Source organism: Leopardus geoffroyi, chromosome C3, assembly GCF_018350155.1.
Source record: "Leopardus geoffroyi isolate Oge1 chromosome C3, O.geoffroyi_Oge1_pat1.0, whole genome shotgun sequence".
NCBI classification, from domain to species: Eukaryota; Metazoa; Chordata; class Mammalia; order Carnivora; family Felidae; genus Leopardus; species Leopardus geoffroyi.
In genome coordinates this window covers 25662675-25680294 of record NC_059338.1, presented here as the reverse complement: position 1 = coordinate 25680294, position 17620 = coordinate 25662675, and the positions used below count along the sequence as shown (strand labels likewise).

The 17620-nt window shown below is 57.0% G+C and overlaps 1 protein-coding gene and 2 long non-coding RNA genes across 8 annotated transcripts in view; 1 reads left to right on the top strand and 2 right to left on the bottom strand.

The window, feature by feature from the left end:
- Positions 1-324: 324 nt before the first annotated feature.
- On the bottom strand, positions 325-2657 carry LOC123586807. The gene is made up of 4 exons (XR_006706962.1): positions 2559-2657; positions 1673-1828; positions 1088-1427; positions 325-941 (listed from the first exon to the last, which is right to left on the bottom strand). It is a non-coding gene; the product is annotated as an uncharacterized LOC123586807 (long non-coding RNA).
- MFSD4A (major facilitator superfamily domain containing 4A) overlaps positions 2094-17620 on the top strand; it is a 31611-nt gene continuing 16084 nt past the window's right edge. For 2 of the 6 annotated variants that reach the window (XM_045456247.1, XM_045456246.1), the window contains exons 1-3: positions 2169-2729; positions 13795-13993; positions 14670-14930. In XM_045456247.1, coding sequence (XP_045312203.1) covers positions 2500-2729; positions 13795-13993; positions 14670-14930 — 690 coding nt within the window. In that variant the 5' untranslated portion in view covers positions 2169-2499. Of the gene's footprint in view, positions 2730-9347; positions 9367-13794; positions 13994-14669; positions 14931-17620 lie in introns of those variants that run through there. The other 4 variants (XM_045456249.1, XM_045456250.1, XM_045456248.1 and 1 more) reach the window with 4 other exon arrangements.
- LOC123586808 lies at positions 6933-7456 on the bottom strand. Its single transcript, XR_006706963.1, has 2 exons — positions 7174-7456; positions 6933-7109 (listed from the first exon to the last, which is right to left on the bottom strand). It is a non-coding gene; the product is annotated as an uncharacterized LOC123586808 (long non-coding RNA).

Genomic DNA, 17620 nt, shown 5'->3' with positions numbered 1-17620 from the left:
GGGCTCTGCCCGAAAGAAAGAAAGAAAGAGAGGGACGCCCGGGTGGCTCAGCCGGTGAAGTGTCAGATTCTTGGTTTCAGCTCAGGTCATGATCTCACAGTGCATTTTGTGGGATGATGCTGAGCCCCAAGTTGGCACAGAGCCTGCTTGGGATTCCCTCTCTTCCTCTCTATCTGCTTCTCCCCTGTGTGCTCTCTCTCTCTCTCCCTCAAAATAAATAATAAACTTTAAAAAAATTTAAAAAAAAGAAAGAAAGGGCGAAATAAAGGAAGGAAGGAAGGCTTGACTCTAAGGGGGTTGGGTATTCACAGTAAAGTGCCTCACTTTGCTTTTGTTTACTTATTTTTACTTTCCACTATTTTGTCCAACTGTAACTTACAGTAAAAGACACAAATCATAAGCATGCGTATGTTTGTACAAGAATGAATATTTACATATGTTTATAGCTGTGTAACTACCACCCGGATCAAGCTATAGAATGCCTCTAGCACCCCAGACACTATGGGCTGCCTCACGGTGCACCGTACCAGGGTCACGGCTACTGTGGCTGGAGGAGCTGCCCCAGTAGGGTGATAGATCTGGGGAGTACCATCTATAGAAATTATGAAAGAATTTTAGGTGTTTGGGCTGGAGAAGCCAAGTGCTGGGGCCAGGTAGTGTGTGTGAAGGGCTAACATGCGCGGAGCAATTAGACTTGTCCTGTGGGTGGCGGTGGGGAGTCACCGGGAGGGGCATTCCAGTTGGGCATGAAACCCTTCCTAACTGGAGCTGACCCACGTTGGAAGCAGACCCACAGGAGATGATAGGTAAGGTCCTCAACAGTAAGAGGTATCAGCCAAGAACAGGACTGACGAGCATTTATCAGCAACTATGGGGAGAGGATAGGGGACTCAATTTGGAGATTGTTCTTTCCAACTCGGAGCTTCTGTGGTTCTGGAATTCTGTGAAAATGGCAGAGAGGACCCAACCAAATGCTTGTGGTTATGATTCATTTCTTTTTTTTCCTAGAGGAGAACTTTTTACTGAACCACAAATACTGTGTAGACCCTCCATTATCACTACTGAATAAATAACTCTTACTACCTACCAACCCACTGAGCCAGAGAGGCCCTGGGGCTCTGCTCCCATGTGCTCAGAGGAGAGGAGGGATGGTGCCTCTGTGAGATGAAACCAGCCCTGCAAGAAAAGTGGATTGCCCCCTCCTCGTGCCAGGTTGTCAGGAGAGCACTCCCTCCCTGCCCCCCAACCTCCTCAGCCCTTTCAGCTCTGGTCCCCCTGGAGGGCCAAGTGGGCATGATGTCGTGGTTCCTGCCACCACCAGCAGAAGTGACACTCTGGACCTTACTGCTCCGCCTCCGGGGGCCAATGCAGGAACCCTGGCTCCCTCAGAAGCAGGACCACACAGGACTCGCCAGTTCTATAGCCACCTGGGGGGAGGGACAGCCTGTGTCAGCCCAGCCGCAGGCTCCTCCAAGGACTACTGGTCTGGAGAGTGACACCTCTCACCCCACTCCCCCATCCGTTTTTTTTCCAGCAAAAAAGGAATTCTCCCCCAGGACCCTTTTTACCTCTGGAGGATTACTTCCCAGCTCCTCTTGGGACTCCTCCAGATCGCTGCCCACCCCCGCCCCTCACTAGGAAGAAGGCGAGAAGTGGAGTTTGGAGAGAACACCTTCATCTTCCTCCTTCCTGCACCTGTCCAGCGCGCAGGGATGCGGCCGGGGAAGACCAGCTCTCAGGCGGAGCTTCGGGTGCAGATCGGATAGTTCCAAGGTTTTCTGTCTAAAATGCTTATCCTCTCGAGGGTCCAATGAAAGCCATGAACACTCTCCCAAAGGGGGAAAAAAAAAATGTATGTAGGAGATTTTATCTTCTATTCTGGGGGCCGATGGGGGCGCTGTCAGACCCTTGAAGTGCATCTGTGAAGCACCTAGGTGTAGGGGGGCGCTGTGCTGGGGGGGGGGGGGGGTTCCTCCACCGCAAAGCCCAGGCCAGGTTGGGGGGTGAGGGTGGGGATTGTAGCTCCCCAAGCCTAGGCGAAGCGCTGGAAGGTCCAGCTCTCCAGCCTCTCCGAGCGTCCGGGACGTCTCTCGGGCTCAGTTTGCCCAGCTCTGCAATGGGCGCGCGGGCCCCTCCGCCCCCGCGGGGCTGTGCACGGACGCGGGTGGGACGGACAGCTGGAGAGGGGGTGGGGGCGAAGCGCTGCAGGCGGTCGGTCTCCTGCAGCCGGGGAGGGTGAGCGTGCGTTCGGGAAGCAGGGGGAGGCCGGCGCCCGGCCGCGCGCGAGGAGGGCGCGGGCCCCGACGCGGTGCCAGGCGGCCGCAGAGGCGCCCCCGCTGCTCCCCGGGCCCGAGGGCGGGGCCCCTCGCCGGGCCGCCCCTCCCCGCCCCTCCCTCCCGGCCGCCGGCCTCCCCTGCCCGGCCGGCCCTCCCGCGGGCGGCGCGGCACTCGGGCACCGGCGCGCGGAGCCAGCAGCCGCCGAGCCCGCCAGCCGGGGCCATGGGCTGCGACGGCCGCGTGTCGGGGCTGCTCCGCCGCAACCTGCAGCCCACGCTCACCTACTGGAGCGTCTTCTTCAGCTTCGGCCTGTGCATCGCCTTCCTGGGGCCCACGCTGCTGGACCTGCGCTGCCAGACGCACAGCTCGCTGCCCCAGATCTCCTGGGTCTTCTTCTCGCAGCAGCTCTGCCTCCTGCTGGGCAGCGCCCTCGGGGGCGTCTTCAAGAGGACGTGAGTGCCGGGCCCGCGCGGGAGCCCCGCAGCCCCCAGCCCCCGCCGCTCCTCCGCACGGCCGCGCCGACCCTTCCCTTCCCTTCCTTTCCCTTCCTTCCTCTCCTTCCCTTGCATCCCTTCCCTTCCCGCCGCCCGCGTCCCTGCCCCCGCGGGGCTGGGGCCGCGGGGCGCCCTCGCCTTCTGGCGGGCGGCGACCACCTCTCCCAGCGCCGCCAGCCGCGCCCCGCCTTAGCTGGACTGCCTCCCTCCCCCACCCCGGCTCTCCCCGGAAAAGTCTCTCCAGAGACTGAAGGTGACTTCTGGATTATTTATTTGCCTTCGCTCACCCCCGCCAGGGGGTTAAACCCGGCCCTCAACCGCTCCCCCACCCACGCGCCACGGGCCGAGGGGTGATGGAACCGGGGGCGGTGGGACGGCGTCTCCCTCCCGCACCGCGGGTCTCAGGTTTGTCAGTAGCCCCTGCTGCCGGGGGCGGAATTGGAAGTGAGGTGGAAGGAGAGTGGGAGTGTCACCTCAGGGGCCGTGCCAGGTGCCAGGGCTGGCTGCGGCTTGACAGAGCGCCCTGGGGCGGGCTCCACTCAGACCATCAGCTCCGGTTCAGCTGACACACGCTGTGCCTTCCCCCCCCCCCTCCCCCCGGGGCTGCGGGGCTGCTGGGTCCTGTGTGTCCCTGCTTCAGAGGGAGTCAGGGTTCCTGCATCGGCCCCCGGAGGCCAAGCCCTTCTGCCTGGGAGACGCTCAGCACCAAATCACTAGGGCCACGTAGGGGAGGGGTGGGCTGTCCCACGCACAGCTTGGGTAAGTTGACCCTCCAACTCTGGGGCCAGGGTCCCCCTCCACTTCTCCCACGCCATGTTACTCTTCCTTGGCCTCTGCTCGGGACTCGGCCTGCCATGGCCGCGAAAGATGCCCCCTTTGGATACCATCGCAAAGCCTCCTTCTCCCCCGGGCTTACGTTGGACAGGGCCGCCCCCGCGGAGCCCTCCGGAAAGGCAGCAGGATTGCTCGCCTAGAGCAGCTGGGAAAACAGACCCAAAAGCAGGGGATAGATGGCTTGCAAACTGGAGGCTGCTGGAGATTTCTCTGGTTCTGGTTCCTGTCTGGGTGGTTTTCTGGGCTGCATGGACTCAAGCAAGCGGAAGGCCCAGGAACAAAACCCCGGTTGGGCTATCCCAGAGAAACGGGGGTGGGGGGCATGCCCAGCCAGGTGCTCTCACCCTGGGCTCACTCCTAGAGGTATCCCTGAGCTGATGGAGAGAACACAGGCGTCATGCAGACAGATCCCACTTTAGGACGCCCAACTGACAAAACATTCCCAATTAGGGAGTGATTATCCCCATTATCAAATTCTTTTGTAAACGGAAGAATTCTCTTGAGAGGCAAGTCTCGTGGACACTGGTTTTTCTTTGGGCTTTGTGCAAGGTTGGATGCATGGGGGATTCCGCAAATCTTAAGAGAAAGCTCCGGATGCTTCTTGATTCTGCCTAGAGGTTTAATTAGAAATCCATCAGGATGTTTTTCTGTTTTCTCTCCTTCCTTTAAAAGCGTGTTTTGCCTCACAAAAGCTCCCTTACCTGGCACTTTTTAGGAACATGCGTAGTGCAAAGAACGGGAAGGGGAATGGGAGTCATTTGAAAGGGCAGGTTGGCGGGCCAGGTTCGGTGAAAGCAACAACAGAAACAGACACACACCCAAAGGGGCCATCTCTTCCTTGCTTGCTGTGCACCTCCCTCGGGGCTCCTTACTCAACAAGGAGCTCTGAGCAGGCAGTGGAAAGGGTCGTGGGGCAGGAAACCGGCTCACAGAGAAGAAAAATAATGCTAATAATAAAACTAACTTCGGAGAGCTCTTTCTCAATGCCAGGCACTGTTCTTAGCTCCTCACTGTTCGTAGCAACTCATTTAAACTTCACAACAACCCTACAGAGTAGTACTGTTGTTTCTATGTTGTGCCTAAGGAAGCTGAGGCACAGAGAGGTTAAGAAACTTGCCCTGAGGGCCCCTGGGTGGCTCAGTCGGTTGAGCATCCCACTCCGGATTTCAGCTCAGGTCATGATCTCTCCGGTTCATGGACTTGAGCCCCGCATCGGGCTCCGTGCTGACTGTGCGGAGCCTGCTTAGGATTCTGTCTCCCTCTCTCTCTGCCCCTCCTCTCCTCCTCTCTCTCTCAAAATAAATAAATAAACATTTTAAAAAATTTAAAAAAAAGAAACTTGCCCCAGGTCGCATCATACAGCTATTGAGTCAGGTTTTGAACCCGGGCATTTGTCTCTGGAACCAGATACCCGGGAAATGGCTCTTGCTTTCTGAGTAGTCCTCTCGAACTGCGTAGGGTACAAGTTATACCCTGTCCTCACCAGGCAAAGGCATGGGGCTGAGTATTCCTGAGCTGACGCCTCTGGGAAGGGGGGATCTGAGGGGTCAGGTGGAGGGCCTGAGTCCTATCAGTTCAAGCTCACATTTAAGTCCTGGACCTCAGTCCTCCCAGCCCCCAAACAAAATGTCATAAAGAACCCTTTCCTTTGGCTAGGAGCGAAGTGGACTTCGGGAGGAATGCAGGATTTGTCACAGGGGTGGCCTGTGTATAAAGGAAAGTGACAACCTAGCTAGGTCTGGACGACTCAACACAGTCCCCCATTTCTCAAAACAGACAGAACCGCCAGTAGCCCTAAAAGCGGCCACTAAAGCTTGATTGCTTGGGGCCTGACCACAAATTCAAATGCTAATACCCCCCCACCCCCACACCAAGTGCTTTTCAGCTTAAGTGATTAGCCGCGAGTGCAGTGTGGCCAGGCTGGTACTTGTGAGGGGGATGGGGGTTGGTTTAACAAATGGCAAGAGCCAGCCGGTACAGACACACGGGAGAGGTGAGCGGCTCGGGACAGCCCGAGTCCTGCCTGCTGCTGGGCCCAGACTGAGGACCAGGGCTGAAGAGGGTTTCTGGATGCCTCCGTGGGGGCATGCATTGGAGGGTCTGCCTGTGGACAGCCGCGGGCGTTAGAGCGGGACCGGACAGGACAGCACAGGAGCTCTCTGCTCAGGATCAGTTACTGCCCACCCCCCTCCCGCCCCCGGCCCCACCCCCAGCTTCTAGCACAGACAGATCTTGAGGGAAGCTGCCATGTGCAGGCCAAAGGGAGACGGGTACAATTAGAGTCAGAAGAATCTGGACTAGACCTTCCTTAGAAATATCTTGCGTATCGAGAGCAGGGAACCATTCAGAGAAGAGAAAACTGCAAAGCCACCTGGTTGGCAGGGTGTATAGGTATGTGCTTTGTCAGACAGGAAAGAGAAAGGGGTATTTAGATAAAAGGTTAGGGTTTTTGTTTTCTTGGTTTCTTGGGGACCTGTCTAACCACCCTGGGCAGTTTGGGAGACCCCTTTATCTCAAAGGCATCAGGGTAGATAAATGGCTTTCAGACCTTCCCCAGCCTTCTCCCGGCCTCACCTTGGCCTCTGCCCTGCATGCACCCTCTTAATTGAAGGCTTGGGCTCTTCCCCTCTACCCTATTCACTGCCTCCTTCTCTACCTATCATTTTCCCCAAATACCTGCAAGTCCTGCCCTGCCCAAGACCCAGCTCTGACTCCCTCCTGCCCGTTGCATGAAACCTAGTCTTTCCTGCAAGGTTTCCCAGGCCACCATCAGCCCTGCTTCCCCAAGATGCTGGCCCCCTGAAGTTTCTGGAACACAGTACAAAAGCCAGTGTCTTCCCCTGAGCTGGGCCCCTGGTCGGTCTCCCGTCTAAAAAAGCCTCTGCCTCTCCCTCCAGCAGTGTGTCTCCCTTTCAGCACGCAGAAAACCTGGGCTGAAAGCCTACTTGGGGTCTGGCCCCAGACACCGTTCTTGCTTTAAAAACTCATCTCAGTGTGGGAATTACCATAAGACCCAGCAATGCCACTCTTAGGTATATTAAGACCTGTCAACACAAAACCTTGTACAGGAATGTTTATAGCAGCATTATCCAGTTTTTAAAAAGATTTTATTTATTTTTGAGAGAAATAGAGTGCGAGCTGGGAAGGGGCAGAGAGAGAAGGAGACTCAGAATCTGAAGCAGGCTCCAGGCTCTGAGCTGTCAGCACAGAGCCCGTCGCGGGGCTTGAACCCACGAATCGCGAGATCATGACTTGAGCTGAAGGCAGAGGCTTACTTGACTGAGCCACGCAGGCGCCCCAAGCAGCATTATTCATAATAGCCAAAAAGTGGAAGCAAACCAAATGTTCATCGACGGATGGATGGACAAATGAAATGTGGTTCACCCGTACGGTGGAGTAGTATTCAGCCGGAAAAAGGAATGAGGTCCTGATAGATGCTACAACATGGAGGAACTTCGAAAACGTCATGCTAAGTGCAAGGAGCCAGCTACAAAAGACCACAGGCTTCCATTTGCATGGTTCCAAAACCATGGTCCAAACCGTGGACCATTTGCATGGTCCAAAAGACCTGGTTCCATTTGCATGAGAGTCCGGAATGGGAAAACCTATAGATACAAAAAGCAGAGCGGTAGGTTTCTAGAATGTGGAGAGGAATGGGGAGGGGCTGCCGATGGGTATAGGGTTTCTCTCTGGGTCTAGGGGTGAGGGGAGGATGCCCTAAATTTAGGTTCTGGTGACGGGTTCACAGCTCTGAACATACTAAAAACCACTGAATTATACACTTTGAACAGATGAGTTTTATGGTATGTAAATTATATCTAATTTTTTTTTAAGATTTTTATTTTTTTAAGTAATCTCTATACCCAACGTGGGGCCCGAACCCACAACCCCGAGATCGAGAGTCGCACGCTCCACTGCCCCATCTCAATTTTTTAAATGAAAACAAAATCTCAAAACTCATCCCACCCCTTCATTCACTTGTCCAACAAGCATCTTTCGAGCCAAACCCCGGTTTAGGGGAGAATACGATAGACAAGGTCCCTGCTCTCAAGGAGCTTGTGCTCTGGAGGACCATTGTAGTGAAATGAAGGAAACAAAGCAGGAGGAGGATGGAGAGTAAATAGTGTTGGGGGAGGGGGTACTTTCACCAGGTGGTCAGGGAAAGCTCCTCTGAGGAGGGGACAGTGGAGCTGACATGTCAATGACAGGAGAGAGCCATGCATGCAAAGAGCTGCAGGGGAGGGGTTCCAGGCAGACAGAGCCGCTAGACCATCCTTGCAAGGCCAGCACCCAGCGCACCAGGCAGGTCGTCACACACAGGATGTACCCCCCCACCTGAGTCTAATAGGGCCTGAGCCCTGCCTTGGTCTGGGATCTCCCCAAAGGCAGTCTTTCTTGTTCCTCCCTCTGGGTGTCCCCAGCCTTAACACAGGGCCCTGACCAAGCTGGGGTGTCAGTATGGGAGCGGCCAGTTAGAGGGGAGCCACGAGAAGGCAAAAGTTGCCCCTTCCCTCTTGGCCGGCTCAAACTGTTCTCCAGCCTGCCCTAGCTCCCAGGGTGTGGCCTTGACTCCTGGTTTCTTGTCCCAGACCCCGACTCCTCTCTTGGAGGCTGCCGGCTCCTTTTGGGCTGGAGAGAGGCTCAGGCTGCCGCTGTTGCTTCCTGGGTTCTGGGCACTTCTCCTCTTCCCTGGTCCCTCCAGGAAGATTATCAGGGTGGACAGGGGGACGCCCTGAGGCAAGAGTGTGAGAATGTCAGTGCCCATGCTGGAGTCACTCCCATGGAGGTGGCATGGAGCGGTCGTCAGCAGCATTTTTACCCACCCCTGGGACGTGGAGGGCAGGACGGGCTGGCTGGCATCTTACTGTTTACGCCTTTCCTCTGGTTTGGAGCCAGGCAGCCCCCCCCGCCCCTTATCACAGAACCAGGAGGGCCAGAGCTGCCACTCCTGGCAACGCCAGGTCAAGGTGATCACGTGTGCCCTCTGGGTAAAGCAGAGCACCTGGGCTGACAGGGTCAGCAGCGTGTTCAAGGTCACACAGCAAACTGGTGGGGCGGGCACCTCCCGCAGAGCCACCGCCAGGCTGGGGGAGGACCTGCTCTCTCTCCCCCGTTTCACCTGCCACTTGGAGCCGTCAATGAGTAACTTGGACATTTCTCAGGCTTCCTGAGGAAGGGTTCCCTCGACGGTCTAAGCTGTTCCTACATCTCCCCAGGCCTTGGGGGATTGCCCACCCCCCCCCCCCCGCTTTAACTGGCCTGAATTAACCTCTGAGTTCGAGATCAGGGGAAGGAAGATCAATAACACGATGCTGGCTTTAGCCAGGAATGGGAGTCCAAAAACTGGATCCTGACTCTCTTCCCCTGTCTGGGCCTGGCTCCTGATCTATACAGTGAGGGGTAGGATTCTTAGGTCCTTGCTGCCACTCCAGCAGTTCCCGCACCAGCCTCCCAGGGTCACCCCAGAGGGCACTGAAGTGGGAACAGAGAATCCAGGAGCTGGCACCCATCTCTGCTGAGCGGACTTCCCTGGGCCTGGCTGCTGGCAGGGAGGGGGGTGAGCACCGAGGAGGGGGACTGGCACCAGTGGCCAGGGCCAAATCCCAGCGAGTGAGCCAAGGACTGTAGCATCACACTGACTCCGCACGGCAGCCTCAGGAGACAGAGCTTACTGGCCCCATTTTATCATGGAGAAAACCGAGGCTCTAAGGAGCGATGTGTCAGTGCCTCGTCCGGAGCCGCCTGCTGGGAAGTGACAGAGGTAGGTCTAGGACCAGTCTTTTTTTCAATTTTCTTTTTCTTTTTTAAAAATCTTTTAAAAATGTTTAGTTTTGAAGGGGAGAGAGACAGAGTACAAGCAGGGGAGGGGCAGAGAGAGAGGTGGGGACACAGAATCCGAGGCAGGCTCCAGGCTCTGAGCTGTCAGCACGGAGTCCGATGCGGGGCTCGAACTCAAGAGCCGTGAGATCACGACCTGATCCGGAGTCGGATGCTTGACTGACTGAGCCACCCACGTGCCCCCTCTTCTAAAAATCTTCTATTGAAGTATAGTTGACGTACATATTATATCGTTCCAAGTGTACAACATAGAGATTTGACATTGGTCTACACGAGGACCAGTCTGACTACAAATCCCACGACATCTGTGCTGCCAAAGCTGTTTTGACATTATTATTCCATAATTTGGAAATTACCCACATTCCTAGAAGGGGCCTTTGACTAAACCATTAAGTGACCAAGCCAATTAGTATATTTCAGTCTGGCTCTGGGGTGTATCTGGGACTTCTTTTCTCTTGGCAGCAATATTCCGATCTAAAGAAATTTGTTCAGGCTGCGTTTTGGAATGCCCAGGCACAGCCCTGCTGGAGAGACTGGGGAGGGCAGGCAGCCCGGGATTGAAACACAGGCTTTCTTGTGCTACGGCTGCTCCCGCTTACTGGGGACACGTCTCCATTTCCCAGTGCCCGGGAACCGCAGGCCCGGTATGGGCTTAGCCCTCTGCAGCCCCGGCTGGTAGGCGGCAGGTTCAGATCATGGCTCAGGGGCTGGTAGCAGATGCAGGAAGGGGCCTCCCCCGGCCAGTTTTCCTCCAGCCTCTCCTTTCTGTTTTCTCCTTATCCTTTCCTGCCTGTCGCTGGGCCTGGGAACAAAAATCCCTCCCCCCCACCCCGGCCATGGGCATCAAGTGTCCTTCTCAGAAATGACGAGGTGAGAGGGTACAATAGGGGAGAGGAGAGGCCTAGACGGGCAGCCCACCATGACCCCAGCCCTCCACGTCCCCCTCCCATCTCCCCAGCCTCCTGCTGCTCCACTGGCATCTGGGCCCTACCTGAGTCTTCGTCTCTTGCCTCTCTCGGTCTCTGTCTCTGACTCTGTCTGTCACCCCGTACAACTCCCACGTCAGCCTCCCAAGTCTCCAGGCCGTCCTGTGTGGGGTCACAAGACGAGCTTCCTCAAGCACGTTTCTCATTTGACCAGCAACATCCAGCAGCCCCGGAGGGCGCACCATCTCAGGGCCGAGCAAGGTGCCAGGCATGGGGGCCTCTGCACTAACGGCTGCAGCGGATGCCTTGGGAGGCCTGCAGTGGGGCCAGCGGTTATAACACAAAGGGTTTGGAGCTGCCATGACACCAGCAGAGGGACCCCTGGGGGCTCATGTTCCGGTGAACAGCTGTTCCCCCATTGCCTCTAAGCCTGCCAAACGAGGCTCTGCTGACTCTGGCCCCTGCTCCCTTCTGGCCGCCCCTCTCCCCAGCCCTGCTGAGTCTGTGGCCCAGCACCAGCCCTTTTACACACACGCGCAAGCTCTGTCTCGTCTCTGCCGCTGTCTCTCTCTCTCTCTCTCTCTCTCTCTCCTCCATGGAAAAGCAGCATGGCATAGGGGTTATCAAGATGATCTGGGTTTGAGTCCAGACTGTCAGCGGCTTTTGCAGTCTTTCTCTGCCTCAGTTTACTGGGGGGTCAAAGAGGCACAACTGCGAAGCCTACCCGCCGGCACTGTCGTGTGCACCAAATGTCTCGGGCACCGTAAGCACGTTAGTTGTCATTTTCTTGTCTCGCAGCCTTCCTTCCCTCTCAGTTTCCCGATCCTGGGACTTTGCTACAGGGCTGATCATTAACCACGTTCGTCTAGGTTTCTCAGGGCAATAATGATAATGTGTTAATTCTTTAAGAGAGTGTGCGCCCTTGACGTGGGACCTCCATGCGTTACTGTAAAGTGGTGAGTGAGGTGGTGGAAAGGGCAAGCCATCCCGTGTGCCAGCTCAATGGGGAGAATATCTGAAGGGGAGACAGGGGACCCTCTTGCCATCCCTGAAGGGAGGCCAGCCAGGGTGAGGCTGGTTCCATGCCCAACATGGGGCTTGAACTCCCAACCCTGAGATCCTTGTGGAGGAAAGGGAAGGGAAAGAGAGAGAGAGAGAGAGAGAGAGAGAGAGAGAGAGCTATAATGAGAAGCTTGCTGTGTTCATCACCTGTGGAGAAGTGGGCATCGCCTCTGTGCTGGGCACCGGGGAGGAAAGGGAGATTCGGAGGCCAGGTTGCAGGAGGCGGAAATGCATGAACCTCAGTGAGCAGTCCAGGCTGTCAGCACCGGGGACCTGCAGAGCAGGGTGGGAGAGGATGCCAGAGGGAACAGGATGGTGGAGGGAACCGGGGAAAGACCTCAACAGGCCTCCCCACAACACAGCCCTCCCTGTCCTCCTCCTAGTGGCCGAGGTGAAGGGAGTCCCGTCTCCCTGCTCACGCAGGGTTGGGATCAGGCAGGGATCGTGATCAGTTATCTGCCCAGCAGATCAGCCCGGAAACAAGAAAAGAGAAAATAACTGATGCTATCAGCAGAGCCCTTCTGATAAAGGATTTAATCAAAGATGGGCCAGAAGGAGAAGCTGAGGGCCCCGGGGGTCAGAGGCAAGCACTTCTGGTGAAGGACGCAGCCCGAGGGCTCTCCTGGGGGCCCCCTTCTTTTCCTTAATGTGCTGGAAACTCACATATGTCTTCTGGCCACACACCCCTCCTCCCGCCCACCTCTCCAGGTCCAGCTGCCAGAACAGCTGTTCATAATCTGAGAAATTTCCTTTATAGCCTCTGTCTTCCAGAACCTTTTTTTTTTTTTTTTAAGTAGGTTTCATGCCCAACATGGGGCTTGAACTCCCAACCCTGAGATCAAGAGTAGTATCTTCTGCCAACTGAGCCGGCCAGGCGTCCCCAGAACCTTCTTGCTGCCCAACCTCCTTCACTCACATTAGCCTTTCAGCCTGGTTCCAGAAAATACAAGGCATCCTTCCTTGCTCAGAGTCTGCTTATTAGGTAGGGGGTACCAAAAAGATCTTGAGAGAGCCCTAGACATTCCATTTACTCACTCATGGGGGGACAGGCCCTCAGCCTGCCTGCTGTGGGCTCCTCTGGGGGAAGGTCACCTCCCAGACACCTCTCAGTGAGGACAGCCACCGGGCCTCCCTTCCAGACACTTGGAGAGTCAAGATCTCTGTCCAAGGTGGGGAGGCACCAAATTACCCAAAGACCTCGGCTGTGGGCTTTGGTTCAGGTGGCTTAGCTTGGCGCCTACAAAGGGCCTGGCCGTCTTGCCATTCCTGTGTGGGAAGAGCGCATTGCAGCCCCGCTGGGGGGTGGGAGGGGATGTTTTGGAAATCGGGTCCCACCCCGGGTCCCACCTCCAGTTTCACGCGTTCGGCACCGTACCCATGAGACGCTCGAAGCAGGCTCCTCCTGTACATCCATGAGAGGAGCAGAAATATCTTTGTATGTAATCTTTTCTAAGTAAGCCATTGATTTATTTATAAGCTTTTTAAAATATTTATCTTTAGACGTTTATTTCTGAGAGGCAGAGAGCGGGGCAGGGGTGGGGCGGGGAGGGGGCGGGGCAGGGGCGGGGCGGGGTGCGGGCGGACAGAGGATCCGAAGCAGGCTCCGCGCTGATAGCAGCGAGCCAGATGTGGGGCTCAAACTCAGATCCTGAGCCGAGCTGAAGTCGGTTGCTCAACCGACTGAGCCACTCAAGCACCCTAAAGGTTTATTTTTATTTTTATTTTTATTTTCAACGTTTATTTATTTTTGGGACAGAGAGAGACAGAGCATGAACAGGGGAGGGGCAGAGAGAGAGGGAGACACAGAATCGGAAACAGGCTCCAGGCTCTGAGCCATCAGCCCAGAGCCCGACGCGGGGCTCGAACTCACGGACCGCGAGATCGTGACCTGGCTGAAGTCGGACGCTTAACCGACTGCACCACCCAGGCGCCCCTAAAGGTTTATTTTTAAGTAATCTCAATGTGGGGCTCAAATCCACAACCCCGAGATCAAGAGTCGGACGCTCTACTGGCTGAGCCAGGCAGACGCCCCTCTCCGCAAACAATTTGACGTTGAAACTCGCTTGTAAGTAAAATCATAGCAGGTGCACTTTGCTAAGTGCCATCACGTGCCGCTTCACACCGTTTCTTGAGTTCTTACGGCCGCTCTATGAGGTAGGGGTTGTTACCCAAGAAGACTGGGGCACAAGAAACATCTCGCCTGTGAACCCCTAGCTAATAAGTGACAGAGCTTCTTCAGCAGCCCCCTCCCCCCTCTACCAGAAGCTTCCCCTGAGGCTGCCCAGCGAGCGGGGGACAAGGAGGGGGCTCTTTATTTGAAGGCCCCAGGCCCCTCCCCTGACCTCACCCCTCTGCTACCGTAGCCTGGCCCAGTCGTTATGGGCCCTCTTCACCTCATCCCTGGCCATCTCCCTGGTGTTTGTCATCATCCCCTTCTGTCGAGATGTGAAGGTGCTGGCCTCTGTCATGGCACTGGCGGGCCTAGCCATGGGCTGCATCGACACCGTGGCCAACATGCAGCTGGTGAGGGTCTACCAGAAGGACTCGGCCATCTTCCTCCAGGTGAGCCCGCACGCAGCCACGGGGCTGGGTGGTCACGGGGAGCTCCCGGGAACCTGTCCACCTCTCCCAGCCCCCCTCCCTGGGGTGAGGTGTCTTTTACTGGAGGCCAGGTGGTAATGCAAAAAGAGAAAAGAGCGCCGGGGTCTTGGTTTTATGTGGCCACCTCCAGCTGGGCCACACTGGGCCACTATCTCTGGACGCGGGCCTCCTCAGCTCTAAAGTAGGGTCATGCTCCCTGCGTGCAGGGTGGTCCCAGGGACCCAGGTGCTCCAGAGAAGAGGTTCTTTGTGAATCGGAGTGTGCCGTGACGGGAGGGCTTGCTGTTTTCTCAGCTCCTTGCCCGTCTCTGTATTTCTCTTCCTATCCAGCCCTTCCCTTTATCAAGCTCCCTTCCCTTTGGGGTGTTAGCTGGTAGGTGTTATCATGGGAACAGCCCCCAGCTGGAGTTAAGATCTGGGAAAGAAGGAAGCGGGAGGGAGGGAATTGGCCACTGTCACCCAGTTATCCCCGGACAAGAAGGTGACTGAGAGGAGCTTCTGTCCTCATCCCTCCTGTGTCCCCATCGCTCCCCACTCTGGGGCCAGGCAGGCACTCCCCAGATGGAACACAAAGTTGGGGGGAGGGTATGAAGCCTGAGCCATTCCCCCCCCCACACCACTTCTCCTCCCCCCTCCAGGTTCTCCATTTCTTTGTGGGCTTTGGCGCCCTGCTGAGCCCCCTCATTGCCGACCCCTTCCTGTCTGAGGCCAACTGCTTGCCTGCCAACGGCACGGCCAATGCCACCTCTGGAAGCCACCTGTTCCACGCCTCCAGGGTCCTAGGCCAGCACCACACCGAGGCATGGCGTTGGTCCAACCACTCGCTCTCCGGGCTGCCTCCGCAGGACCGGGCAGGGACCCGCGTGTCGTATGCCTTCTGGATCATGGCCCTGATCAATGTGAGTGCCACCGGGGCAGGGCCGGGTGGGGACAAGTGGACTGTCACACGTGTCAGTCCATAGCAGCTCCCAGTGTAGATTCTCATGATTCCGAGCAGTGTGCTGGGCTCAAGCGTGCCCTCAGGAAGGCAAGGGGGCGGGAAGACTAACCCCCCCCCCCCAGGGATGCATCTGAATACAAATGGGGTCGCAGGAGATCATCTTGAAGGTCCTCAGTTGTCACAATCCATGATTGCGATTCTCCAGGGAGGTAAAGCCATGAGCAGGTTTAGCACAACGGAATCAGGGTCAACTTTCAAGCCATCCGAGGCTCCATGGGAAACCAGCTCTCTCCCCCCAAGGCCAGATGAAGGGGCTCTGGGACAGAGCACCCCAGGCTGTATGGGGCTCTTCCCCGGGCTCCCTCATCGCCGGTGGGATTCCCCTGTGTCCTGCTGTGAGGTGGGCTCCCGTGGGGGTCAGGGGATGAACAAAATGACCACACCATGGCTGCCATGGTGGGAGCAGAGTAGAGAGACCACCTGCCTGTACTGGGTCAGTTACTGAGGCCCCTCTGCACCCCGGCTCTCATCCTCCCTGTCAGCACCGACTCTGTCCCTGGCCGGAAGCCTCTGGTGGTCTTTAACCCAAGACAGATTCCCTGCCAGTAGCCCAGGCTGGGGCCGGAGGGACAGGTGGGGAGACGCCCCTACCCTCTCTCCAGCTTGGGAAGTACCGCGAGGAACAACGGGAGCATCCCTGGCCCCCTGGCTCGGCCCGGCCTGGGCTGCGGGTGCGGAATATTCCAGGCGGCCATTGGCCCGGCTGCGGGATGGAGGCAACGTATGGCCCGTCGTGACGAAGGGCCTCGGTTTGCTCTGGGCCCACTTGTCACCGCTCTGCAGTGGCTGCCCAGCTGCGATGCCGTGCACGTAGCACTGAAAGGGGTCTTCGAGATCATCCAGTCCCCCTGAGCAGCACAGCAGGGGGCGTCATGCCGTCCCTGGCACAAGGGCCCGATGAGTGGCTAGCAAGACGCTGGCCAGGCTCTCACCCCGACTGCCAGCACCAGCCTCCTTCCTGCTGCCCCATAGTAAGTGCTCGTTTTTCCTTTCTTCGTAACTTTCCTTTCCTTGTACCAGAATCTTCACCGGGGGCTCTGAAAAAACACACGCCCCTCTCTCGCCCTTTCCGTTTTCTGCCCACGCCTGTCACTGCTTTGGAAACAACCCAGCTTCGGGCCTGTGCCCTCCAGGGGGGCACCTGTAAGGGGAAGCGTCGCCATCAATACCGTGTCAAAGCTGAGACGCCAGGACCAGGAAGCCGGAAGGTCCAGTGTCAGCCCGAGCCCTGTTTTCTCTTGCCCCACGAGGTGCGGCCTGGAGGCACTTTGTTTGTGGCAGGATGTCCGGACTTTTTTGTTGGTTTGTTTCTGAAGATAAACAGTCCACCACAGAAGAGAATGGGGCTGTGCATGCTTGTGGGAGCATGCACACACACACACACACACACACACACACACACAGGCAGCCTCCCCAGAACTCTTGGACTCTCCAGGTGGAGCCTTTGCCTTCTCTGAATGGGCTTCTTATAAAGACAGGCTGTGTTCTTACCAGGCAACCCCAGCCAATCCTCTGTGAAGCCCTTCCCACCGCCCACCTCCCTGGAAAGCCCCGCTGGAGTGACCGGGCTCTTTCACAGCTGTTTCCCCTCGGCCTTCACCCAGGCATTCTGCCACCGCAGGCCTCTGTGTGTGGGTTTCCTGTTTCCCCCATCAGACTGGAGGGAGGGTTTAACTCTCCCCCCCCCCCCCCCCCCCCCGTCAGACCTGGGACTCCCGAGGGCAGGGGTCATCTCCTCCCACTGAGGCCTGATTTGCGGGGCGTGTGACTTGTTATCTTTGAGTGTGGAGGGAGGCTCCCAAGGTGCCCTCGGGGGGCGGGAGCCCTGGGAAAATGCCACCCCCCAGCCCGGGGCACCAGCCTGCCTCCGGGAAGGGAGAGACCGCCTCAGAGCAGCACCAGCCCAGCTGCCTCCCATCTCTGTCAGCGCGGAGATGCCCGGCGGGCTCTGGGCAACTTGCACAGCTCCCTGGGCTTCCTCTCTGTCCTAAGCAAAAGGAACTCGATTTATGTTGCAGCAGGGAGGGCAGAGGGCAGACTTGATGGGGAGCTTCCTGGCAGTGAGGGCGGTGAGACGCAGGCAGGGCACCGGAGGGAGGCGGTGGAGGCTTCTCCAGGCAACCGCAGGGGCAGGAGCTATTTCTCATCGCCCTGAGGAGTTCACTAAACCCAAGTGGCTTGATATAAAATAGCAACGCACACAACACCGGGCTCGTGGGTGCGGGTGTTGCCCGGACCGTGCATCTTTCCAGCAAAGGAGCCCGTGTCCCGGTTTTCCTGTTTAGACAGCGAGCCTCTGGGGACAGGCCCTCTACCTCCTCGGGTATAACATCACCCACACAAGCCCTGAGGTGGGGTCTGACCAGACAGAATCAGGGTGCCCCGGGCTCCAGTCCAGCTCTGCCCTTCCCTCCCCCGTCAGCCAGTGACCAGGCACTAACACTCTCTGGTCTCTCGCTTACCGATCTGGTCTCTTCCCGTTGTAACGGGTGATGACTAAGTGACAGTTTTGAGCCTCAGGTCGCCCCATCTGGAAAATGGGGATAACGAACCAAAGCAGACCTTCTTCGTGAGGTGTCATGTGATCTC